This window comes from Mandrillus leucophaeus, unplaced genomic scaffold, assembly GCF_000951045.1.
Source record: "Mandrillus leucophaeus isolate KB7577 unplaced genomic scaffold, Mleu.le_1.0 Scaffold244, whole genome shotgun sequence".
Taxonomy (NCBI): Eukaryota; Metazoa; Chordata; class Mammalia; order Primates; family Cercopithecidae; genus Mandrillus; species Mandrillus leucophaeus.
Window position 1 is genome coordinate 378,310 of NW_012102521.1, and position 26,101 is coordinate 404,410.

The 26,101-nt window shown below is 61.9% G+C and overlaps 1 protein-coding gene across 1 annotated transcript in view; it reads left to right on the forward strand.

Annotated features, from left to right (window-relative positions):
- Nucleotides 1-6: 6 nt before the first annotated feature.
- The window catches only part of KIF26A (kinesin family member 26A), a 41,144-nt gene continuing 15,049 nt past the window's right edge, over nucleotides 7-26,101 (forward strand). The window contains exons 1-3 of the mRNA XM_011982885.1: nucleotides 7-111; nucleotides 12,601-13,047; nucleotides 18,300-18,487. Coding sequence (XP_011838275.1) covers nucleotides 12,730-13,047; nucleotides 18,300-18,487 — 506 coding nt within the window. The 5' untranslated portion in view covers nucleotides 7-111; nucleotides 12,601-12,729. The remainder of the gene's footprint in view (nucleotides 112-12,600; nucleotides 13,048-18,299; nucleotides 18,488-26,101) is intronic.

Consider the following 26,101-nt stretch of genomic DNA (forward strand, 5'->3'; position numbering starts at 1 on the left):
CAGGGCCACTCGGCCGGCGGAGGCGGCTGGTGCCGCCACTGCCACACGAAGCTTGTGGAGCTCAAGCGACAGGCGTGGAAGCTGGTCAGCGGGCCCGGGACGACCCTCCGGGTAAGTGACCCTTCCTTAGGCCGACCCCTCCGGGCAGGGACACGCCGAACTTGGGTGGAACTTGGGACTTGGAGGGAAGCAGGGTTCCACTCCTTCCCTGCTGCTATTTCCACGGAGAGTTATCAGCCAGGACTTCCCCTCTGCAGGCCTCAATTTCCCGGTCTGTAATACCAGGTGTGAGCTAGGGCAGCTCAGCGCCCCCCTCCCCCGAGGGGCCCTGCTGCCTCGGATGGGAGGGGCCTGGGCTGGCGTTCCTCCCCCAGCCCAGATGTCCCACAGCTGGAACGCAGGTTTGTGTGGGAGGAGGAGGAGAGAGAGCGGATGGCAGGGACTCCACCCAGGGCGGGACAGCTCCTGCCCTGCCAGCAGGGAGAGGTTATTTGGTGCATTGTGGCCCTTGGGGCACCTGGGCCCCCAGCCAGGTGTCTGGAAATTGCATACCTGGGGCCGGGGGGCCTGGCAGGTGAAAGGGTGGGCCATAGCAGCTGGAGGGTCCCTGCCTACTTCTCTTCCAACCTCAAGGATAAGAACTGTTGTCCCACACCTCCTGGGACAGAGTGAGGCAGTGGCCGCCCATGGGGAATTGAGTCTAGGCCCTCTGGGTTCCCCAGGCTCCAGCCCCAGGGGCAGGTGCTTGCAGGGGAGGGGTTCTCCTGGATTTCCAGCCAGTGGGCCTGCCGGCTTTGGAGGGAGCAGGGACCATTGTTCCAGGAACAATGCATGCTGGAAGTTTGCAAAGGCTGGGGGCAGGTGGGGGTCTCCAGAGGAAGCCCGCTGCCCGGCCTTCAGCCTTTATGAAAGAGTTCCTGGGAAGTCCACATAATCCCCATTGAATCTAAATATAGTTCTCTAAGGAGGGCTGTGGGGGTTGGAGTGAGCTGAGACCCTGACTGCCCTGTCTGGGGCTGGGCAGGGTAGGGCAGGGTACTGGTCTGGTTTCTGTCCTGGGCACCCTCTCCGGGGCCTCGGGAGTGTTGGCAAGGGATAGGAGTGCTGCAGCCTCTCTCTCTGGCTCAGGCCAGGCACCTGTGGGCCTGTCCTGGGGTAGGACTGGACCCACCCTGTCCTCTGCTCTGGACAGGCTGCAGCCTTGGCTATACTCCGTGCCCCAATGGCCTGTATCTAGTTTAAAAGGCAGCAGGAGACCTTTGAGGGCCCCCTGGAGAGGGCCAGCCAGAGCTAAAGGCCCATCTTGCTGCCTCACTGGGGAAACAGGCCAGAGACAGGAGGGGCATTAGGACTGAGCTGGTCTCCCCATTCTTGGAGTGGACTTGAACAGCTGATGCTGCCTGGCCCTGGGACCATGGTCCTGGTATGGCGTCGTGAAGGGGAGGGGGCTCCTGGTCGTGGGCAGGCCAAGGGTCCTAGTGGAGAGGGCTGCAGGTCATACTAGTCCCTGGTGGATTCGAGGTTCTTCATATGGGGGGCGTCTTGTTCTCTTCTGGCAGACAGGTCATCAGGGGAGCCCCAGACCACTCATCTCCAGCCTCCCCTGAACTTGGCCTTTGACACTGGAAACTCCTCTTCCGTGCCAGCTGGGGGCTCCCCCTTCCCTGGCTGGCGCTGGCACTTAGCACACCGGGGTCCCGGGCTGGGCTCAGCCAGGGCTTTGTTCTGCTCTGGGCCCCCTTTTTCTGCTTTGTGGCCTCCTCTGGCACCTGGGGTCTGTTCTGAAGTGCTGTCCCGCCTGCAGGGTGCTGTGCCCCCAGGAGAGAAGGCCCCATCCTCCACTGTCTCTCCACAGGGCATGGGGGGCTGCACCTGCCATCCTGGGGCCTTACGGGTGTCATTGTGCTGTCCCCTGTGTGGGCGTAGGTCCCCAGAGTCCCAGCAGAATTGCAGCCTGCAGCCCTGGCCTGGCCTTCTGGGCCCAGATGTGTGGACATGGCTGCTTCTGTGCTTGGGTTGGGAGGGAAATCTCTGGGGTGGCCAGGGTGACCCCAGTGTGCTCCCCGGAGTCCGGTGCACTGTCCAAAGGGCCCTGGCCTCTGCTGTCTAAGGCCAACGTGGCAAGGGGTATTTAGGGTTGGTGTTCTAGGATTTCCCCAGGGGCCCGTTTCGTATTTTTTAGGGGAGAGATGAGCTTCCTTGAGGATAGCCCTTTACAGTTTACAGAGAACTTCACAATCATCTGTCTGTCTCATGCTTGGATCTTCAGAGGCCCAGAGAAGTGGGGAAACGTTCTGGGACGCGGCCTGTATGTCAGAGGCCCTCGCCTCTGGGCTCCCTGCCTGTCTCCGTTGTAGAGGGGCGCTTAGAGGGTCGAGGGCCTGCCTGCTAGCATCTCCTTGAATGTGTTGCTCTTTAGCCAGCCCACAATGCCCCCATGGTTCTGCCCATGCTCATCCCCTGCTGGGCCCTTGCCCACCCTCCTGCTAGGAGGCAGTTCCCTTGAGCAGGTTCCTGAGAGTTCTTGGCCTCTGTTTCCTCCTCTGTGACACGGGACCATCTTTGTGCCCATTGCACAGGTATGTGGAGCAGTGCCCGGAAAGGATGCACTCTCACATTGGCGGCTGCTGCTGCTATTTGCTGAGTTAGGGACTTCGAGTCATTGTGCCTGGGTCTATCAGAGGCCGGGTTCCAGGCCTGCCTCTCCCTTACTGCTGCGTGCTCTCATCTGCCTGAGCCTGTCTCAGTTCCCTTGTCTGGGCAGTGAGGGTGACCATGGTCTCCCATCTGGGAACCTCATCCCCATGGCATGGATAAGACTGTGCCCTCCCCACCTTTCTGAGCCTGGCGCCCTGTCTGGGGCTGTAGGGGAGGGGGACATTCTCTTCCTGCCCAGGTTGGAGCCCCAGGGCATCGTCTTTCCTGATCTGCTTGGCCCTGGGTGTGGAGGCGAAGCCCCATGCTGGGTCTCTGGCTGTGGCTCCTGCTCCTCACTGCGCCCCCACACTGTGCTCTCCGCTCTTTGCAGGGTCCTCAGGCCTTGTCTCCGGGCTGACTACTTCAGGACCCCCATGGCCTGGAGCGGTCCCCTGTGGCCTGGCCTCCCCTGGTCCTTTCTCTAATGGGCTGCTCTGTCTGCTGTGCCACAGATGCTGTCCTTCTCCCCAGACCCCCTGGCCTCCCTGGGCTGGAGGCCCTTCAGTGTCCCTGCTCTGGCCTCCGAGGCCCCTTCTCAGGTGCCCCCAACTCTGAGATGTCCCTGTGGGAGGTTGCATCCCAGTGCCTCCCATTCAGCAGGCAAAGCTGGGGCCTCCCTCTTTCTCCACGGGGCCCCTTCCCTTCCCCATGCTCACCCACCACCATGAACTGGTTCTGGCAGACCTCTTCCCTTTCCCCGACCTCAGTCCTGGTTTCCCCCACAAGAAGGAGCTCTGCCAGGTCAGGCATGGGGTCCGGGTCACCTGGAGGTGTTTGTTGAATGACTGAGTGACTAGACTTTTCCTCCCACACCCCACTTGCTGGTGGTCACCCCAGGGACTGCTGGGGCTGGATTCCGTCTCTCTGCCCCTCAAAATGACAGTTCCAGTGGAGGATGACGATCCCCTTCCCCCATAGAGGATGGTTCCCTGCTTCAAGGAGAGGGTCCCTGCTTGGGGATCCATTCCAGCTGCTGACAGACATGTCATGTGAGGTGTTGGCTCCTCCTGAGACCCCGTGACATTTGAAGCGTCAATACCAGTGCTGAATTGATTATCGCCCCTAATGGGGAAAATGATCAATTCTCATTTAGCTCCTGTGCATCTCTTGCTTATCCAGGCAGGGGCCTCGTCCTTATGCCCCCGAGAGCTACAGAACCACTGCTGGTGCCACCCGCTGGTGCCACGCAGCTGAACAGTGAGGGAAGCTGCCCATCGAGGCTGTGGCTCTGGGTTCTCCTCCCAGCGAAGCTCCGGAGTGGCCCCTGTGTACAGGGAATCAGCTGTCCCGGGTCTGAAGCCAGGAACCCTCCTCCCGCTCTGCATGGCTTGGCGAGTCCTGTTTGCTTCTCCTGTTGCCTCTCTGGTTTGACTGGAGGTGACTCCTGCCAGCTCTTCGTTCCTCCTCTGTCACTTGTCTGAGGAAGCCCTCTTAGCCCCCTGGATGGATGGGGGCATCTCTGTCTTCACAGCCTCCAGGCCTGTGTTTTGAGGGTCCCGGGTCTATTGCCTCCAGATAGGCAATGGTCCTGGGAGGGTGGGAGCTGGACCCGACTGGTCCCATGATGGAAGCTTGCCACTTGTGGTCAGAGCCCCTGGGACCCCAGACTTGGGGCTGCCGCCTTCCCTTGCTGCTTGGAGCCTGGCCCAGCTTCTGCTGCTGCTGGGGCCACCTTTGTACCTGGCAATGGCACCCGCCTCAGGGATCCGCAGGGTGGGGTGCCTGGCATCAGCAGCACTCCCAGCTGAGCCCAGGTGTCGCAGGCTTCGGTGGCAGCCTCTGGAGGTGACAGGGGCACGGCTCCCTGGCTGGCAGGCAGGGCACTGGCTAACTCTACCGGGAAGGGCGCTGCTCGGGAGGCTGTGGAGCTCGGAGCTCCCAGTTACTCTCAGGGACAGAGCCTGGGGAAGGGCCGGGAGGAAGCCTGGTCAGGCCCAGCCTTGCTGTGCAGCCTCTGTGGGACCTGGGCTTTCTCTTCCCTGGACGGGCGGTGCTGCCCCCGGGGTTCCCTGTGCTTCAGCATGTGATGGGTTGAGGGCACGTCCCTGTGCTTGTCTTGTCTTTTTGGCTGCTCTGGGGTCCCAGGGATTGAGGGTGGGCGTTTGGGGGAGGACTTGAGCTTAAGGGATGTGAACCATCGTCCTCTGAACACCAGCCAGAAGCGGAGATGGAGCCCTAGCGGCTTCCGGGGTACAGGCTTTATGTCGGGGCAGGGCGTGCTCTGGGGGAGTCTGGCCGTGGTCACACGTGGGCTGGGTGGGGATGGGATTGTGGCTGCTGCTCTCACTGCCTCTCTGCTTCCAGGTGGAGGACAGCGAAGGAGGGGGACTGCAGGCCACCCCCAAACCTTCAGCTGTTCAGAGTCCTGCTGGAGGGACTTGTGAGGGTTTGGAGTGGGCTAAGGGAACGGGTCTGGGGCCTTCCCAAAGCTCCCTTAAGTACCCCGGAAGGATCTCTTATTTGGAAATCAGAAGAGCTGGTTTTTGCCTTAAGTAACAAAGAAAGTCTAGTTCTTCTCTTCCTTTGCCTGCTAGGAAACTCACGGCAAATCTGCTACTCAGCTCTGGACCACATGGGACTTTTCTTCTGTCTTTAATGGGAACGGATCATTCTTTTTGTTCCAATTACGACTGACTGTGGTTGCATGCTTTTGTTTTTAATTTATTTTTGTAGTTCCTGCAAGCCATCACACAATCTTTGTGCAAGACAGTGTGGGCTGTGAGTCAGTAAATAGAGTAAAAGTGGACTGACTGTGCCTTCAGCGTGTCTGCCTCAGCCTGCTCATCTGGTCCCTGGAAGCGGAGTCTGGGCTGTTGGGGGAGTGGCTGTCAGCTGGGCTTTCCCCGGTTCCTGGTGGCAGCCAGGCTGGGTGGTCTGGCCTCTGGAAATCCTGGCCCAGGAATGGGCAGCCCTCGTCAGCCTCTGAGCTCTGCACCCCCGCTGCTCCCTTCCTGCTGATGTGAACGCTGTGCTTGATGAGACTTTCTCAGGGCAGGCTCTGGAGGCTGCCACCCCCACCACAGTGTGTCCTTGCCCTGCAGGGCCTCAGTTTCCCGCCTGTGAACAGAGTCCTTGGGCTGCGTCGTCACTGTTGCTTCCTCTGGCGCTCAGGGTCACTTTTACTTCAAGTGTCACAGTGTCTTGATTTTGCTCAGGGGCGTGCTGTGGCCACAACTGCCTCTCCAGGATGGAGTCTTCTAGGCAGGACCCGTGGGCTGTGGTGGCCCGAGGCCCTCCGCAGGGCTGCGCTGTGCTCCATGGAGACTCTTCAGTCCACCTGTGCCTGACCCCAGCAGCATCCTAGGCCTCAGCTGTAGGGCTGGGGAGGGGTGGGTGGCCCAGCCCGGTGCCCGGGGCTGATGGCAATGTATAGTCCCGCCTGGCCCAGAGCCAGGCCGCTCAGCTCAGCGTGCTGCACTGGGCCTGGGATGGATGTACTTGCATCCCTCCTGCGCTGGTGTCTGACCCCGTGTGATGGGTGCTGCCTGAGCTTTGGCCTCTGTTTCTGGTGGAGCGTGCCATGTGCTGGCCCTTGCCCAGTGCCCTCAGGGAGCTCTTTCTAAATGTCCTGTCCCCATCTTCCCTCCCCAGCTCATAGCTGCAGTTCATGGCTGCGGCCCAGCTCTGCCTCCCGGCTCTGCCTCCCGGCTCTGCCTCCCGGCTCGGCCTCCCGGCTCGGCCGCCCGGCTCTGTCTCCCAGCGGCCTCCACGACCCTCACCCCTGCCGCCAACATGACCTCCACAAAGCCCTCGTCCTCCAGCCGCCTGACCTAGCCTGTGGGGGCTCCCCTGAGCAAGGCCGAAAGGCCTCTCCTTCCCTCATCCCTGGGGCTCTCTCTCCCCCACCCCCCAACATTTGCCTTCACCAGGAAGAAGTGTCAGGCGACCTGGCTCCAAGCTTTATTTTCTACGCCTGGCTTTCTATCTTTTTCTCCTGAGGGTGGGGCTGGGGCCCCCCCTTCAACCCAGAGGCTCCCCAAGAGGGGCCAGCAAGACAGTGGCAACGGTGCGTCTCTGGGCCTTCTGGTCACCCAGGTCTGAGTTGGAACCACAGCTCTGTGGCCCTGGTGCTGTGGCCTGAGGGAGGCGTCTCAGTCTTTCTGAGCCTCAGTCGATTAAGGGGTCACAGACTCATGGCAACCAGTGAACAAGGTGGTTGTTTTTGGGGGTGGGTGGCCCCTAAGGCTGTGCAGGGAGGCCTGGGGTGCCTGGCAGGGGTGTGTCTGGGTGTTGGGCTGGTGCCAGGGGCCCAGCCTGCCTGCTGGGTGATTGGGAGAAGGCTTGTCCTGGTCCCGCCCAACTTCCTGGCTGCATTTGGTATTGTGGGAAGGGCTGTACCTTGTGGGGCATGGGGTCCCTGCCCTCTGTAGATGCCCCAGAGGCCTGTGAGGAGAGGGGCCTGAGGGCGGAGGCCGGGAGGTCTGAACTCATCCCTGTGCCTACTGTGTGGTGTGAAGGGCACGGAGGGCTCGGGCCTGAGGAGCCGGGCAGCAGGGGTGCGGGGGCGGCAACCACCACAGACCCTCTTTGCCCGCAGGGGAAGAAGTGGGGGCATGGGGTGTGAGTGACTTCACTCACAGCTACAGAGTCAGGCTCTCCCTGACTTGTCCTTCGCCACTGTGTTTCCATAAGCAAAGTGCTGTGACCACGGGAAAGTCCCTGGGAAGGTGCGGTCCTGGCGTCTGGACGGCTCCTGGGGCGGCAGTGTTTGATCTCAGAGTTAAACCCAGGAGACGGCGTGGGGGTGTCCAAGGGGTGGGCCTGTGAAAAGCCCCCAGATGGGCCTGGCTGGAGCTCACGTGAAGACCATCACGGGGCAGGCCAGGTGACAGGAGGTGGGCGCTCTGGGGGCCGTGTTTGGAGTGGAGCTGCGCTCCAGCTCTGGGATCCTGGGCACTCTTGGCAGCCTTGTAGGAGGAGTTGGTGGTGTGCACAGTCCTGTGGCCTCTCACATGCAGAGGCTTCTGAGTTTCTGCCCAGGGATGCCTGGGGCCGCTGGGAGGCAGGGGCTTGATTTGAAACTGAGTCCACGGGGCCCCTTGCCTTGCCCGGTGACTACAGCCTGTACAGAGTTGGATTGAGTGTGCAGGTGACCCCCAAGCCCCTGCAGTGTACTGAGCATGCCTCTGAGCACTGGGGGTCCTGATGAGCCTGCCCCTCTGCCACCCCACCTCGCCAGGGCCATCCTTGCTGATCTGGCCTTTAACCACTCATAGCTCCAGACCCCAGCATGGCATGCGGTCGAAGACAGGGGAGGCCATTGAGGGGACGAGGGTCTCAATGAGCTTGTCTGTGCCCTGAGTTGCCCAGCTGGGCTGGCGCCTGGTACAGGCCCTTGGGGATGGCGTGCCGGCCAGTGCTGGGTGGACTGGGCTGTGTCCTTGCTCCCTCCCCTCCCAGCAGAAGAGGAAGGGGGTAGGAGGCCTTCAGAACTGCAGACCCATAGGATGGGAATGGTCCCTGAAGTCCTGGCTGGCAGACCTGGGAGGGTCTGGGCCTTTAGAGAGGTGCCCAGCTGGGCAGGAGGGGCACTGGGGCAGCCAGGTGTGGCCAGCCAGTTTCCAGATCGGAGCACCGAGCCCCCCGCCCTGATGGGCTGCACCAGATGTGGAAATGCCCTGGACAGAAGGGCTGCCGCCTGGCCGGGGGTCCCTTCCTGGACCTGTTGTCAGCTCCGGAAACAGTGGCGGCTCGGGGTTGCAGCCCAGCACGCTTTGTTTGGGAAGGAAAGGGAGGGCAAGATCTAGAGGTTATGACCCGTGGGGTTCTTACGTGGGCTGCCCACGCATGCACGCCTCACTGCGTGGATCGGAGAGGGGCTTTGGGGCCCAGTTGCCTTCCCAGCGAGTGCCAGAGCTCCCTTTGTGGAGACAGGTGATGGGGACTCAGAGAGGGCCTCGTATGGCTGAGGTCCTGGGGTCCGATGGCATGGTCTCTGAACTGGGAGCAGGACCGCCCCCCCGCTCGCTGTCCCAGGGTGGCCTTCCCTGGCGGGGAGGTTTGATCAGCTGTTCTTTCCCATGGGCAGTGGCTTGGCTGGCTGGAGCTGGGAGACTTCTCTCCTTCAGTGACGGGGAACGGGGAGTCCCCGGTGAAGTCCCTCAGGCCTCACATGCAGGAGAAAATGGAAAGATTACTTAAAGCAACTCAGAGACCCCAGAAACAAAATAAAGAACAAAGTCATGATTTGTAAGTAGCGGGGAGGCTCCCTAAAACCCAGGCGCCTGATGGGTAGTCTGTGCTTGATGCTAAATTGAATCAAATGAAGAAAAACATTTTCCAAATGCAAGTAAAGTATCTGTTTAATTAGACCATAAAGAGAAAATTAAAAGTCATATTTTGCAGTGGAGTAATTACTGTCTTCCTCAAGGCACCAAGGCTGTGCCTCAAGGCACCAAGGCTGTGGAGGCCTGGGTGACAGGCAGTCCTGCTGTCTGGGGCTTTTAGGAGTTCCGATTCCTGAAATTGGGGCAGTAACCCGTTGGGGGCTTGGGCCAGAGGACCTCATGAGCTGCCGGGATGGCTGGGAGAGGAGGCCTGGCCCCACTGCCCGGCCTGTGCAGAGGTCGGAAGGTGCAGGAAGTGGCCACAGCGCAGGATTTGTTGTTGTTGGCGGTGGGGGCTGTGCGGGCGGGGAGGGGGAGGGGCAGGGCTGCGTCTGGAGTCTGCTGTGCGGGGAGCAGTCAGTGGTGTGGGAGACCCTCGCCTTCGCCTTCTGGGGCCCAAGATGCCCATCTCTGGGAGCCACCCGTGTCAGCAGTGGCCTCCCTGAGCCCCTGCCTGGAGCCCTGAGTGCTGGCCCAGTGTGCTGGGTGTGGCGCTGACTTCTCCTGTCGTAGCCGGACAGTGTGCTGGGCCCCAGGCTGGTCTCGCAAATGGGAGGTCTCGGGTCCCCTGGGCTGGGCTGTGTGGCTCTGAGTGGCCCCGGCAAGCAGCCCTGTGGTTCTGTTTCTGCCCGAGCAGCCTGTGCCCCGGCCCCTGTGCTGTGCCAGCCTGGTGCAGCCTGGCTGGTGTGATGGCTCAGTGGTGGGGGTGATGGCGCCTGGTCCCATTCAGCGTCTTGCTGTCTTGCGCTAGGCCGGTCTTGCGTGAGTGACTAGGGTTGGAGAGATGGCCCCTACCCTGTGCCTGTTCAGGGGCTTGAATTCCTGGGGCCTTGGGTGGGCCTCTCAGTGCCACCCATGGAGTCCACTGGGTCAGGGTTGGGTGGTGAGAGTCCCTGAGAGGAGGACCTGGTGGCCCGTCCTGGGGAGGGATGCGTGGCCCACTCAGGGCTTTCGCCGTGGGGCCCGGCCTCCAGGATGCTGCCTGGCACCTGGGCTGCTGGGGGAAGGTACCCTGGCCCAGATGCCAGGGCCGCCGCTGTTGCTGAGCAGGTGACTGGCAGCCTCGGCTTCTCCCCAGTGGGGGCTTCAGCTTGATGGGCCCCCTTCCAGCACAGGCCCCCAAACACCTGGGACTTGGATGCCCGGAGCTCTGAGGCCTGGATAGGTCTGGGGCCTCCCTGGCAGCTGCTGTCTGAATTCCTGATGGCGAAGCTGGGTGGGGGCTTGGGCGGGGGGCACTGGGCGGGGGCCGCTCTGGCTTCCTGTCCCCTTTTCCCTGCCGCCCCTCTGCCTGGCCAGCCCGTGGTGGGCGGTGCATTCTCAGGTCGGTCGGGGCTCCCTCCCTCCCCTGCCCTTGCTCTGCTTCCTGCCTCCTGCCGTGCAGCCCGGGAGGGAAGGGCAGGGTGGGCTTCCCAAGGCTGAGGTCGCTGGATGGGCAGAGGCCGCCTGGCCTGTGGAGAAGCTCCAGAACGGGGGGCTGGGGGCGGGGCTGAGGGCCGGGCCGCTTGTCAGGTTGGGTTAATGGCTCCGGCAGGCGGGGACTTCCTTCCCCTTCACTTGGGCCACCAGGGCAGCCTCCTGCTGAGTGGAAAATCAGCATAATCTGAGCCCGACTGGAAAACAGGCCCTGTCTGCCCTCAGCTTGTGGCTGGGACTGAGGCCAGGGGCCGGTTCTGGGTTCCACATGTAGACCTGTGTGCCCGCTGGCTGCATCAGCAGAGCTAAGCGGGGCTCCTGCAGAGTCTGCTCTGGTAGGGCCCTCCCCCTCCTCCTCCTCCTCCTCTGCAGGGCTCCTTGTGGCTGACCTCAGCGAATCCCCGAAGCAGCAGGAGGGAGGGGCATTGGCTAATCGGGACCAGACGCGCCAGGCACTTCAGAAGCTCTGCAGGCCCCTGGCTGGAGGAAATCCAGGCCTCTGGAGTGGCCCATAAATCAGACATCTGGGCCTGGTGGGGGTCGCCCTTTCATGCGACCTGGTCTGCCTGGGACTGTGGGGAGTGTGAGGTGGTCCTGGGGGAACATGATTGCTGCACATGCTTGGCTGACACCGGCCACCCTGGACCACAACTGTCACCACGGTGAACCTCCAAGGCGTCTGTGGATGCAAGCGCCCAGCCAGCCAAGGACAGGCTCAAGGAATGTGGGTGGGGTGAATGAGACACCCTTTCCCCGGTATGATGGGCCTCAGCTCCCTCATCTGAGAAATGGGCACATTTGAGAAGGCCGTAGTGCCTTCTGTGGCCAACAGGGTGGCTGCATTGGAGTCTGGTCTTGCCTGGAATCCCTTGGGGCAGTGTGGCCAGCCATCGAGCCAGGGACTGCCTGGGGCCAGGTGGGGTGGGGAGGCCCAGGTTGCGGGTGGTGGGGAAGTTGGGGGCTGGTGGAGGACCCCTGTCGGGGGGTGTTCGGAAAGCGCTGGGTGGTCACGGCCATAGCAGGGCTGGGCTGGTGCTGTCCAGGGGGCTGCCCAGGCTGGGTGCCCTATAGCTGGAACACCCCTTGGGGAGGGGGTGCAGACGCAGAGGGCCTGGCCCCCTCCACAGAGAGCAGGACAGACACTGGTCCTGGCTCTGGCCCTGACTGTTGCAGAGCGGTCCCAGGGAGGGGCAAGGCCAGAGCCTGGTGGGGTGGTGAGGGACACGGGTGGGCCCCGGGAGGAGTGAGCCTCTTGGTCAAGTCTCTTCTGGTGAGCTTTGCTCTGTGGCTTGTCTCCTTCTTGCTCCTCCTCCTCCTTCTGGAAGACGTCACTGCCTCCAGGAAGCCCTCCCTGAATTTGAGGCTGGGTGAGGAGCATCCTCTGGGTTCTCCTGGGTCTTGTTTTTAGCCATTTCTAAAACCCAGTCTCATGGCCGGAGAAACCTGTGTGTCCCACCAGTTCAGGGAAGGGGACAGTCACCAAACGGGGTGCAGCCCAGCGCACAGCTCAGGCCCTGGGGGCAGCTGGAGTGTGTGGCGGGGGGCGGGGCCCTGGGCTGTACCCAATCCTGCGGCCCTTGCGCCCCTGCGCTGAGCTCATGTGCCCTCTAGGAGTGTCTCCGCGGGCGGCCTTGGCCTCTGTTGACACCGTTACAGCAGCACTGGTTTGATTTTCCACCTGCCCCACTGGGGCTGGAGACCTGGAGAGGAAGGGGGAGGGTCTCCTGCCCCCCCCCCGCTCCGCCTTGAGTGAGTGTGGGTGAGGGAGGTCCTCGTGGCTCTGGAAGAGACGTTGCTTTTAAGGGGCCCTGCTTCTCGCCAGTCTCCTGCGTGTCCCCGGCCAGGCGGCCTTAGCTGACAGTGGTCTGGTTGTCCAGGAGCCACAAACCTTCCTTGTTAGCCGCAGGCCGGGGTGGTTAATGACGGCTGGGGAAGGTGGGCAGTTAACAAGGACACTGCGAGCCTCACGGTGAAGCCCGATAATTATTTTCCTGCTGGGCTCGTGTGGATGAAACTGTTGGGGCTTATTAATCTGTTACGGATGGTGTGGTGGCCAGGCGGGGGCTCGAGGCTTCATGGAGGGCGAGAGTGCTGGTGGGCTCTGGGTGCCGGCCCTCCCTCCCCAGGCGCTGACCCTTTCTTTGTCCCTTGCTGTCCTCAGGATCCTTGCCTCTCCGCCCTGCTTCTTGACAAGCTCCCAGCACCTGGGGCCCTGCCAGCCTGTCGCCCAGAGGCTGAGCGCCGCTGTGACGTCTGCGCCACACACCTGCAGCAGCTCACACGGGAGGCCATGCACCTGCTGCAGGCCCCTGCCAGCCACGAGGACCTCGACGCCCCCCACGGAGGCCCTAACGTCGCACCCCCCAGCACCACGACCAGCTTGAGGGACACGCCAGGACCAGCAGGTCCTGCAGGGAGGCAGCCAGGCCGAGCCGGGCCAGACAGGACCAAGGGGCTGGCCTGGCCCCCCGGGCCTAGTGTCCAGGTGTCTGTGGCACCTGCGGGTCTTGGAGGGGCGCTGAGCACGGTCACCATCCAGGCTCAGCAGTGCCTGGAGGGCATGTGGAGCGTCTCGCGGGTCAACAGCTTCCTCCCGCCGGCGTGCCTGGTGAGTGCCTTTCTCAGCGGATGGGGGCTGCTGGCCTCCTCCCTCAGAACTGGGCTTCCTTCGGGGGTTTCTGTCCACGCTGAGTGCCCTGCAGTAAGGCTTCCCTGAAGGGAGGGACTGCGGGCATGGGGCTTCCCCAGACACTCCTGGGGCCCCACATCAGATGCACCCTCCATGATGCACAGCAGCTGCTCTCAGGTCCCTGCCTGACCTTCTTTGGGAGCACGTGCCCCTCCCTGACTGTCTTTTGAGACTGGGGCTGAGGGCTCACCAGCGCCCAACACAGGGCTTGACGATGCACAGTGCACCATACGTAGATCAGGGCTCACCAGCGCCTAACACAGGGCTTGACGATGCACAGTGCACCGTACGTAGCTCAGGGCTCACCAGGCAGATGGAGTAGGAGGGCCCTTGCGGCAGAGCGAGGGCCTGTGCGGAGGCCTGGGGGTGCGAGGCATGCATGGACGTCGGTGTGTGTGGCTGCGTGGAGAAGCCCCCCTGCATCGCCCGCCCGTGTGGCACCCCGTGGGCGGAGGGACGTGTGGGCCCCCCTGCATCGTCCGCCCGTGTGGCACCCCGTGGGCGGAGGGACGTGTGGGCTCCCCTGCATCGCCCGCCCGTGTGGCACCCCGGGGGCGGAGGGACGTGTGGGCTCCCCTGCATCGTCCGCCCCTGTGGCACCCGGGGGGCAGAGGGACGTGTGGGTGGCTGTGAAGAGCCCTGTTATTGCCTGGCACACTGTCCAGTCACCGCAGAGCGACCAGCACAAGCTTGCCCTTCTCCCTTGGTCTCCAGGCCTGGTGGCATTTCCAAGGGCAGACAGAGGTGCAGAGACCCCGTAGTCTCTGGAGCAACATTGGCCGCTGATCCTGAGGCCAGCCAGACCCTGCCCTTGCCTTCTGGGCTTTCGGCCTCCCTGTGACTGGTGAGGTGGCCTGTCTGGACATCAAGATCCTGCCCCAGCTGGGGGCTGGCCTTGGCTCTAGCTGCCTTGGCACTGGCTGCTGGGCTGCCCTAGGGGTCGAGGTGCACAGAGGCCCATGGGAGGAACTTCTGGACACCCCCTGAGTCCCAGCTGGTGTGGTGATTCCCCGGTGGCCTCGGGACCCACACCCTTTCACCTATGAAGTCCCTGGTGAGGCCAAGAGGAGGGAGCCCTACCCTTGCCATGAGGTGCCTCCTGGCCCCAGGGCTGGGCATCCTGGGAGGGGTAGGTGGGGACGGTGCTGGGGGCTGCAGCAGGTGAGCTGGGCAGCATCCTGGAGGAGGTGGCATTGAGCTGGGCGTGTGTGAAAGAATCAGGGGCTGGGCCTGAAACCCAGGATGGTGGGCACAGGTGCCTCCGTCTCCTGCTCTTGTCTCCCTGGGCCACTCGGCCTCACTGCACCCTGTCTGTTGCTGAGGGTCCCAGCGGGTGGGGGTGGAGAAGATTGCAGACCTCTTGCTGGGCAGCCCTGCTGGTGGATGGCGCACTGTGAACGGCAGGCATTTAGGCACCCTCTCTGTGTTACGTGCACATTGATCGTGGCCAGGGTGGGTGGGAATGGATTTATAATTAGACAACAGTCTGGGCAATCAATAGGGAGATTATTAGAACCATAAATAGAACTTTAGGATTCAGATGAGGTAATTTCCCCTGAACCAGGGCATCGATCATTAGCGTGGCCCTGGAATGTTAATGTTGCCTGTTAGACTCTAGAATTAAATACTTGTGGAGAGACACGCTGCAAATCTCCACCACAGACCGTCAGCCACCCCTGGGCCGAGTGAGATTGTTCCAAGGCGAACATTGATCTGGGGCGAGCGGGTAGGACGGGGGTGCTGTAGCCCTCTCTGTTACACGATGTGGAGAGGAGGGGCGGGGCCCAGCCATGGCACTTTGGCCTCGGCCGAGGCTTGGCAGGGGATGCTGAATGTGGCTGGGTCTGGCCAGAAGAGGCTGATCCTTAGAGGGGTGGTGGGTGGCCTGGGGCTCCCAGGACCCCCTGCAGCCACAGGTGGGGCCTGGAACATCCCACATCTTGAGCATCCAGAGACTCCTGGGCTATGGAGCCGCCTGGCAGGGCTGTCCAGCGGTTCTTTCCTGGCTGTTGGGCCAGGCCCTGTGCCTGTCCCTGTGCCTGTCCCCCACCCCTCCTGGCCTGAGAGCTCTGGACAGTGGTCATGGGGGCCACCCCAGTGCCCTGTCTGCACCACCAGAGGCTGTCAGGGTCTGGGACACGCTGCGAACCGTGGCGCGTTTCACACTGTGAACCAAGCTGCGAGACCGAGGCTGTGACCTTCAGGGCCCACAGTGGGCTGCAAGCGGCACAGTGGACGCCCACAGAGGGGCGGCCCGGTGGGCAGTGTGGGGTGCTGGAAGTGTTGGCGGTGGCCCAGAGGAGCTGGGGTGCCTCTGTACATGGAGGTTGGGTGGCACCAGCTTGGGGGCTCCTGCCACCCCTGTGCCGGACTGCAGGGGCTCTGGAGGGTGTCCCATGGTCCTCACAGCTGAGACAGGCCAGGCAGGGCCAGATCTTTCAACTCAGGGCTGTCCAGGCCCTAAGGCCCTCTGAGTGACGAGGCTGGAGCTTCGCATGGGTGGGTGAATCCGCCTACAGGGTGGCACACATCCACACCTGTGCAGGGGTGACACTGGCAACGGAGAGTTCAGCTCTGAGCCTCCTTGGCTGCTCCTCAGCCCCTCCTCCTCCCTTTCTCCCCCGACTTTTCAGCACAGAATAGCACCCAGTGAAGCATTTATCTGGGGGGCTGGTGTCTTTCGCGGGCCAGAACCTTACAGATGCGTTTAGGCTTGGAGGGCTCCTAAGAAAAGGGTTAGCTTGGCGTTTCCTAAACTGTGTTCCATGGAACCCTGGTGTTCCCTGAGGTCGCAGGTGCTCTCTGCTGGCCGCCTGGTGCCTGCTGTGGTTAGGAAGCTCCCACTGGGGTGGGTCCCGTGCGGCTATGCTTGGGGCCCTTGGCTCTGCGCCCCTCGGCCTGACGCTCCCCTCTCTCCTGCCTTTCCTTCCGCTGCTGCTGTGGCGCCTCCATCACATGTTCTGTTTGGCCGCCCGCCCCCCCTCTCTTCTGCCCCCGTGTTGTGGTCTTCCCTCTCGCCGTCCTCCCCCGCCCCCGGCTCTCGCTTTGCCAGACGGCTTCTTTTGGCATGCCCGGGCTCTGCTTCCGGCAGGAATTGGCAGTGGCCGTCCCGGCGGATGGGGCGGTGTCCCGGCAGCGCGTGGGACGGTGGAGCCGAGGCGCGTGCCGGACTCCTGAGACAGGTCAGTGTGGGGAGGCCCAGCTGGCCGCAGGCCTGCACCGTTGCTGGGCGGGGCCGGAGCCTTCTGGCCGGAGGTGGAGAGGCCGGCTTGAGATGGGGGAGGGCTCGGGCCCTGTGGGAAGAGGGCGGAGGAGCCGGGTGGGCTGTGGTGTAGCAGCTCTGTCCCTGTTGTGGCCCCTCCAGCCTCAGTGCCCCTGTCCAGTGGGGGAGGCAGGGTATCCTGGTGCCTCACTGGACACAGTGATTGGGCCTGGCCCAGGATGCCAAATGTGGCCCCACGGTGGTGCCATCGCGACAAGCCACCTGTGGGTGCCGCGCTAGCTGTGGGTGGTACGATCCCGACCCTGGCCCCCAGGAGAACTGGCCCTGGGTGCTGACTGCCATGCCCAGGTGTGCTCAACCAGACCCAGCTCTGCTTGGGGGACTTAGGACCTGCTGTTAACATTGTAACTTTAAAGATAACTCTTTCCTGTCTGCTTAGCAAGGGAGTTTAGGCCTTTGATAAGGAACACATACATTAAGTGATGACATAGAATTCACATTTGAGGTGAGGGGGTGGCTTGGAGAAGGAGAGGGCTGGCCGGGCTGGGTTCAGAGGGATGTATAGGAGTTCCTGGCCAGCAGGCTGGTAGTGGGGTGTGGTGTGCTGGCACAGTGTCTAGTGAGCTGTTTCAGGTCCCAGGTTCGCCCTTTTCTGCTACTGGGCAGTCCTTCTGGAAGCCCCGGAGGAGTGGCTGGTGCCTAGGGCCTGGGAGGGCACCCAGCTTCCGTCCAGCCTAAGTCTTGGGGCTCTCTGTGAACTTCCTTTCGCAGACCTGGTTCTGTTGCAGGTCCCGGGAGGGGCCTGGAAGCTGGTGCCGGCCATGGGTTGGGCAGAGTGAGCCCCTCCATGGTGGGGAGGAAGGAGACTGTCTGGGACGGCAGGGCCTCTGTCTGGAGTGTCCCTCCCAGGTCCTGGGGTGACTTGTTCTGCTGATGTGCCATGCCTGGCCTCTGACCTGTGCCACTTGGGACACCCTGAGGATGCTGGGCCCTCCAGACCAGCCCACGTCCCCTCAGCATGGGGACCCCAGTCCTCTGCCAGCCTGGGCACAAAGGACACCTCGGGCAGTGGTTATTGATTGGACACTTGGGGCTGAATGACGGTTGGCACCCGGGTGACTGTGACCTGACCAGGCCATGATGCTTAAGGGGGTCCTTGGAGAGCTTGGGGCAGTGGGCCCTTGGGGCGGGCGGCCGGGGCGAGGGGTGGCCAGGCTGAAGCAGGCTGCCTTCCCTGCCCTGCCTGAGGTTGCATCCCCCCACGCAGCCCAGGGCCAGGTTTGGCCTGAGGGTCCCACGTGTCTGGGAACGGAACGTGTGGAGGTGGAGCTCATGTTTGCTGGGCTGTCCCGGACGTTTAATTACGTTTGTGCTTCATTATGAGGCGGCCTCCCTTTCTGGGATTTATTTGAGCTAATGAGTTGGAAATGCCAGGGTAGTATTTCAGATGAGGGAGCGCCATACATCACCATACGTGGGGCAATTAGTGCTCCTGCCAAATAGTTATTGTGGTTTCTTCTCGAATTATGCTGCTGGGTGCTCCCGGGTGGCTCAGGGGTGAGAGGGTGGGGGGTCTGTGTCCATCGGTCTTGACCAGCGTGGTCACTGCGATTCTGGAGCTTGATGGGGGAGAGGCAGAAAGTCTGGCTCCTGGGCCACCATCTGCCTCCCTCTCTGCCTCCAAGGAGTCCTGCTGGGGCAGAGCACCCACACACCCCGAGCCGGGGCTGTGACCTCAGGGCCCAGGCAGGCCTTCCGCACTGGCCCTGTCTCCCAGCTCTGATTCCTGGGGCCTTCCCGGCTTCACAGGCTGGGCCCTGGGGGTGCAGAGCCTCCAGGAATGTGCTGGGCTCTGGGGTACCCAGGCCTGTCTCTTCCACTCCAGGTGCCAGGGGCGGTGGTATCTCTGCGCTTGGGTTCCTCATACGCACTCTCTCCTTCCCTCCAGGCCGAGGCAGCGGTGGCGGCCGTGGCGGTGGCAGACACGGTCCGAGAAGGCCCCCCCGTGGCGGGCCCTGATGGTTTGTCGAAGGCCTGGGGCCGTGGTGGGGCCTGCACATCTGCTCTGGTCACCCCCACCCCGGGCTCGGTGGGGGGCTCCACAGGCCCCTCAGCTGCAGCCTCCTTCTTCATAAGGTATGTCCTGGGGTTTCCTGGGTAGCCTCATGGGCGGGGCCCCATGGCCCCGGCTCTGAGCCCCTGGGGACCTGTGGGCCGTTCCTGGGGGACGTCGGGCGTGCTTACTGCCAAGATGAGTGGATGGGGAGCTGCACAGAATGCAACTGCTGAGCTGCTCGCAGCCTGCCGGCCTCTTGGGCCCCATGCCAGGACAGCACTTGTCCTGTGGGTGTCAAGAGAAATGTTGGGGGCATCTCACCCTTGGGGGAGCACTGCCAAGGAGGGGCTTTGTGGCCAGGACCCTGCCTGAGTTGGAGCCTGGTCCCTGCCTCTTCTGAGCTGTGCAATCTTGGGCAAATCACCTAATCTCTCTGTGCCTGGGTTTCCTCCCATCAGCTGGGCTCTTCCTCATAGAGTCGCTGTGACTGCAGCAAGAAAATGTGTGTGAAGCCCGGAGAATGTGGCTGGCCCAGAGTGGGGCAGCTCAGCTGTGGACACTGGAGGCTGCTCGGGGCAGGTGCAGGCTGGGGCCATAGAGATGACAAGGCCGGTCTTCAGGGCAGCACGAGGGGAGGGGCAGCAGGGGCTTGAGTGGGTGCCCACAGTGCCAGTCGGGCTTTTGGTTGGCAGGTCCGGCTCCACCAGGGCATCCCCCATTGGGGGACCGTGTCTGACATCACTTGGTTCCTTTCCCAGGCCGTGAGCTCGGGTGCCTGCTTTCTCTGCCCTCCCCTCTGCTGACCCCCACCACTGCCAGAATGCCAAGCCTGAGGCCCTGCAGGCACCAGGTCCTCGACCGACTGCTGTTGTGGATGTGGTGGGCCAGGCAGAGGGAACAGGGGAGCAGAGGTGGGGAGGGGGAGTCGGCATGGAGGGGCATGGCGTGGGAGCTTCCACTGGGCCCTTCCCGGCAGGGCGTTTGGTCCTGGGGACCCGTGGCAGAGCCCCCTCTTATCCTTGGGTGTAAAGATGCGGATCACAGGATGTAATTGCCATAATGCCTGGTAATGGCAGGCCCAGCCGCGGGTCACTGTCCCATTAGCAGCCCCGCGCGGGTGCTGATAAGCTTGAACATGCATCACACCCGACGGCCAGAGACGAGGGCGTCTTATCAGCGCCGGCCCTGGGGACTGTGCGGTCTGATTGCAGAGTGACGGGGCATATGATTAGGGCATTGTCGCACGCCGTGCGCTGGGCTGAGGGCTGATGAGCACACCACTGCATTGGAGCCCAGCCAGGCCTCGCACGTGACCAGTGTGGCCTCAGCGCCACCCCAATTAGGCGCTGAGAGCACGGCGGGTGGGGGCCCTAGTGGGAGCAGATGGGGGTCCTGCCCAGCTTGCTCTGGGGTCCCCCGTGTGTGTGCCAGCCCACCCCGTCACAACCCGCCTAGTCCTGAATTAAAGGGCCTGTGCGGCTGGACTGGGCACGGGCCTGTGGCCATGCTCCTTTGGGTCCTGTTTGGCAGGAGGATTTGAAACGTGGAGACTTCCAGAAAAGGAAGAATAGCTGCAGTGCTCAGAGCTCCCCCCATCCTTGATGCTAAGCCCCCTGGTGCCCAAGGAGAGTTCCTGACCCTGGAAAGTAGGGGTAGGGTGTCGGCCCCCAGCCTGGCTCGTTGGTGTCCTGGAGTCCAGCAGAGCGGCCCTGGCTGCCTTTTGTTTGGGAACTGAGGCTGGTGCCGCTCCCCAGCCTCGCTGCCTGCTGACCTTGGGAAGTTACCATAGAAACCAGCGCATCAGGCTGGGGACCCAGAGGCGGGTCTCCCGAGGCGGGGGGTGCTGCCGCCGCCATTACTTCCAGCCTGTTAGGCACCCTGGGTCTCAGCGGCTCCTGCCAGGCCACTGCAGGTGGCAGGCCGTGGGTTAGGTTGTGGCGGCGGACGTCCTGGCAGGTGGGCCCCGTCGGTGGGTGCCTAACGTGGGCTGGGGTCAGTGGTGGGTGACCCACCACTGGGTGACTCCAGTGGGACTGCAGTACCCTGAACCCTCGGGGTGAGATCAGAGGGAGTGTCTGCTCCTGGGTTTTGTGGATGTGGGCGTGGCTCTGAGTGGGGATGAGTCCGCTAGGAGACAGTGGAGCTTCAGCCCCCGCCCCAGGGTTCTTGGGCACGTACTGAGGATACCTTCTGTGTTCCCACCTCCACCCTTGCGGAGGACCCGGGAGGGGGTGGCACTGACTCCAGCCCCTGCTCTGCCCTTGGGAAGTTTCCAGTCTGGAGGGACGAGGGGCACCTCTGTGGAGGCAGCCTTAGATGGCAGCATGGGACCCGTGCAGCAGCCGGGGCAGAGTGGTCTCTCAGGGAGCGGGCTTTGAGGGTTAAGTAGGAGTCTGGCAGGCAGCATTGCCAAGTGGGGACAGAATGGGGTAGAGGTCAGGAGTTTGGGTTTTTGAATCTTGTGGGCCTAGGGAGTCTCAACTCTGCTGCTGCCCACAAGCGCCCCAACCCTGGCTAGGACACCAGCCTCAGGCTGCCCCCAATCCTTCCAATGGCCTCTGGACTCCTCATCTCCACACCGGGAAGCTGGGATGTGCAGTGATCCCATGGGTGCCCGGGTGCCTGGGTTTCGTTAATGCTAACAGGGGCATAGATAGAGCAGGGGCTGAGCCCCGTGCCCTCACCCCGTGGGTGGGGCCTGGTGGAGCTGCAGGGACTGAGGCCGCGCAGCTGTGATAGAGCTTGGCATGCTGGCCCAGTAAGTGTTCAGAAAGGTGGGGTGCGTGGACCGGGTGGCCCCCAGGGTTAGGAGTTTTCCGAAGGCTACCGTGATCCCCGAAGGCTCTGGCAACTCTGATGATACTGTCTGCGGCCCCACTGGTTTGTGCTGGCACTGGGAGCCTCTGCAGTGCCGCCTCTGAGGTACTTCCACCATCACACTCTCACCTGCTCGCTGCCATGCTGGTACGGGGGTCCCCTCCAAGACCCCAAATCAAATGTCTTCGAAAAAACTGCTAAAGGAGTTTGCTTCCCTTTGGTGGGGGGCACCTCATGGCACACGCAGGTACCCAAACCCCCCACTCCCCACCCCATTGTGGCCTCAGCAGAGCCCCCCGGTGTCTGCCTGGATGCCCAGGCCCATGGATGGTCAGGCTGGCACCCAGCAGAAGTACAGCACCTGGGGGGGCGGTGCACTCCCCAGAGGCTTAGCTGGGGACCCACATGGAAGGCACTGTCTGGGGAGATGCCCCCCACCTGTCTTCTGGCCTGTGGCTGAAAATCCAGGACACAGGAAGTGCAGGCCACAGCAGGGCTGGGAGTTGGAGGGGCTGATGCCTCAGTTCCTGGCCTCAGGCCCCAGCTGCCTCCAGCTGGGGTCCAGGGTCCCCTTCGCAGGTCTGCAGGACCCAGCTGGGGTCCCCCGATGCCTGCCCTGGTTCCTTGGTGAGGCAGGTCTGGCAGGTGGCAGGTGTCCCTGGGGTGAGGTGGAGTAGGGAGGGTGGGGCTTAGTCCACCAGCCCCACACGGCCCAGTGTGGAATCTCTGGGTTGGCCATAACTGATTCCTGCACGCGACAGAACAGGCTCGTGTGTCTCCTTGGGGTAATTAAGGGCCTCGCCATCAAGGCCAACTGCCTGTGAAATTACCCTCTTGTTTGGAAGAGGTGATTTTTCTCTGTAAAAAGGAAAATATTTCCCTTTCTGTTGACGTGAATCGATGGCCAGGGCCAATGAGCTCAGGCAAGGCTGTGGGATTGCAGCAGGACACCCGGTGGCTCTGGGGGCCGCTCAGGAGCCCGCTCTCTGGTTCATCCTCAATCACGCATATTCTGAGGTCTTCTGTGAGCATCTGCCCCAGACCCCCTGCTGGGAGGGACACAGCTGTGTAAACTGGTGTCTCACGGCAGGGGATAGTTTCTATAGAAGCAGGAGGCGCAGGGGCTGGGGACGCCCATCTCGGGGCATCAGGGCAGGCTTCCTGGAGGAGGTGGCTTGTGAAGATGGGGGCTGTTTATGCAGGTGAAGTTCCTGCTTTTCTGAATCTTCCCTTCAGAGTCAAACCCCTCAGACTTGCGCACTGAGGGCTGCTGCTCCCTGGCAGTGTTGGGTGTGGGTGGTGTCTGCCGTAGCCTGGGGGAGACAACCCCCACTGCTCAGAAAGTAAGTTCGTGCCTCCGCAAGGCTGGCGGCCCTCAAGGGCTGTTGAACCCAGGCATGGTAGCCAGGTGAGGCTGCTGTGTCTGACGGGTGTTTCCATGGGGACCTGAATTTCATCAAAGGAGAATGCCCGTTCTGGGGCCTCGTTAACGCAGTGACAGGCCTTTGAGTCATACCAGGGAGGTAACCCCGTAAAAGCAGGCACTGGGAGGGCCCAGGGCTGGGGTGCAGCGTGTTGACGATGGGCCCCAGGAGGAGGGGGCGCCTCAAGTTAGGTCAGATTGTGGGGTGGAGATGTGCGGCAAACAACCTCCCAGACTTCCAGGGCTGGTGGAACCGCAGAAGACGCCGGGTCCCAGCCTCTGTCTAGGCGGCCTGGGCCCTGGGTGTGCTTGCTGTGGCGCAGGCACACCTGAGGTCTGTGCTGGAGGCGCTGGCTCCTGGGAGGGTCACTGGAAGGGCAGAGCCCTTGTGGCCTTTCGCGTGGCCAATGGAGCAAAACACCAGCCTGGTTTTGGCCTCTGCAGACCTAAGGCTCCAGCCCCAGCATCCCTCTGGCCTCTCCAAGTGCTGCTGCAGTCTCCGGTGCTCCGTGTCCCCTGGAGGCTTGGGGGTGTGGGTGCCGATGCCCTACTGCCCACAGCCTTGGGTCAGAGCTGGTACCCTGACCCCACACAGCCTAGGGAGGGGCTGCAGGGGAGGTTTGAGGAGCTGGCTCTGGGTGGGCGTGACCTCTCCCCGTCCACTTGAGGCCGAGCCAACGCCCTCCCGTGAGGGCCTGTGCTGGGTGTCCCCCTACATCCATTTCCAGAGGAGTAAAGGGGTGCAGGGAGTCTCCCTGTCCCTTATAGGGGCCACCGTGGGGACCATCCTCAGCCCCGCCTGTCCAGGCAGGCTGGGGGGCTTCCCACCTGCACCTGCAGGGCCCTACCCTTCCTCCCTCCATGCCCTGAGAAACCTGGGGTCCCAGCCTTGGGGCAGCGCCAGGCAGCGGGGTGGGGCAGCCCTGTCCCTGTCCTGCCTGCTAGATGTAGATGTTTTCCAGAGCAGGGCTGCAGCTTCTTCCCTTGTGGGCGGCTGGCTGAAAGCTGAGGTGTAACCCAGGGTTGTGGGGTGGGGGGTCTGGAACAGGAGGCTGAGGTTGGGGTGGTGGGTGGGCAGGAAGAACCCCAGAGCAGACAATGGTGAAATCCAAGCCTTCTCCCACCCAGGCCTGTACATGCGCAGATGCAGCCCTGCCTGCCTGCCCCTGACCTCGCCCGGGCCCCTGCCCAGTCTCTCTGCCCCTCTGGGGGCTCACTTTGAGGTTTGGGTTGTGGCTCTGTCCTCTGCACTTCCCAGCGTTCCCCTCTGCCCGGGCTTTTTGCCCTGTGGACAGACGCACAGGCGCACAGCCACACAGACAGCGCGGGCGACTGTGTCGGCCTCCACCCTGTCCCTGATCTGCTGTGTGAGTGATCTTTGGATGAGGAGGGGACAAGGGCCTCTTCCTTGCAGGGCAGTTGTGAGGTTTACAGAGATGAGGCTTAGGCACGGTATGGGGTACATGCTGGCGATGCCAGGTGAAATCCAGGGGTCTCAGGCACACAGGCCTGGGCCCCAGGACGCAGGTGCCGTTGCTACCTCCAGCTGTGGGCAAAGAACCCAGGTCCCCACAGCGGCGGGCTTCCCACACCTGGAACGACCAGGGCTTCTGGGTAGCCCTGGGTTTGGTTCCTGGGATTCTTACTCCTGGCACCGCCCCCCGCCCCCAAGCTCCATGTCTTGCCTGGGTGGCTGCAGGCGCCGCCTGCCACCGCCCTGTTAAGGACTCCACCATGTGTCGTAGATTACTTTTATTTTCCACGATGACACCTCACTAGGAGGAACGCCGTCCCTGGGGTCTCTTAAAAGACAGCTCCTATTCAAGATGAAAGAAGTTAAGCAAAACGCCGGCGCTGCAGCCGCCGCAGTGGGGGCCGCGAGAGGCTGGGCCCGGCTCTGGGGTGCAGGTCCTTCCACACTGCAGTCAGTTTTAGGGAGTCAAGATAGACTTGAGAGGCTGAGGACTGTGGGCGGCGTGGGGCACGTTAGGGGACAGAGGAGCCTAAGGTGGGTTGGGAGAGCACCAGTGGGCAGCGTTCACCACACCCTTCGCCGGGTGGCATCCTGGCCTCTGGCCTGCATGGGAGCACTCCTTTTGGGAGGTGGTGACACCCAGTGTGTGTGTTCGTGCACCCCTGCGGCGTCCTGGTGTCCCTGTGCTGGTGGGTCCACAAGCCGGGGTAGGGGCTCTGGGTGCCTGCAGCAGAAAATGTGCTGGGAGGGTGTGGGGCCCTGCAGGGGTGGGGTGGGTGGGCCACAGAGAAGCCACGCCAGGGAATGAGTGGGTGTGGCCCAGTGACCTGACCTGGGGACACATCCCCAGCAGCAGGGTTAGCTCAGCCAAGGCTCAGGCGCAGCGGGCACTCTGTGTGTGTGTGTATGTGTTTGTGCACCTGTGTGTGTGTGTCTGCATGTGTGTGTGCGCATCTGTGTATGTCTGTGTGTGTCTGCGTGTGTGTCTCTGTGTGCATCTGTGTGTGTGTGTGTGTCTGCATGTGTATGTCTGTGTGTGTGCATCGCTGTGTGTGTGTGCGTGTATATGTGCATGTCTGCGTGTGTGTGTGTGCATCTGTGTGTGTGTGGGTGTACGTGTGCATGTCTGTGTGTGTATGTGTGTGTGCATCTGTGTATGTGTATGAGTGTATTTGCGTGTCTGTGTGTGCGTGTCTGCGTATGTCTGCGTGTGTATGTCTGCATGTGTGCATCTGTGTGTGTGTGTGGGGGGTGTGTGCGTGTCTATGTCTGTGTGTGTTTGTGCATCTGTGTGTGTATGTGTGTGGGTGTGTGTGTGCGTGTCTGCGTGTGTATGTCTGTGTTTGTACATCTGTGTATGTCTGTGTGTGAGTGTGTGCGTGTCTGTGTGTGTGCATGTCTGTGTGTCTGTGTGTCTGTATGTGTGCGTGTCTGTGCGTGTGTCTGTGTGTGCATTTCTGTGTGTGTCTGCATTTTGCTGTGTTTCTCCGTATCCTTGTCTCTGTGTGAGTATGTGTGTGTCTCTAGAGTGTCTGTGTGCCTGTGTCTCTCTGTATGTGTGTCTCTATATGTCTTTATGTGTCTCTGTCTCTGTGTGTCTCTGTGTTTCTGTATGCATGTGTGTATGTGTGTCTCTGTGTGTGTTTCTGTATGTGTTCATGTGTCTGTGTGTGCATCTGTTTCTGTGTGTGTGTCTCTGTATGCATATGTGTGTCTGTGTGTTTCTGTGTTTCTGTATGCATGTGTGTGTTTCTGTGGGCTTGTGTGTCTCTGTGTTTCTGTGTGTGTGTGTCTCTGTGTCTCTATGCATGTGTGTGTCTGTGTTTCTGTATGTATGTATGTGTGTGTGTTTCTGTATGCATGTGTGTGTCTGTCTCTGTGTCTCTGCATGTGTGTGTCTGTGTTTCTGTATGTATGTGTGTGTTTGTGTGTTTCTGTATGCATGTGTGTGTGTGTTTCTGTATGCATGTGTGTGTCTCT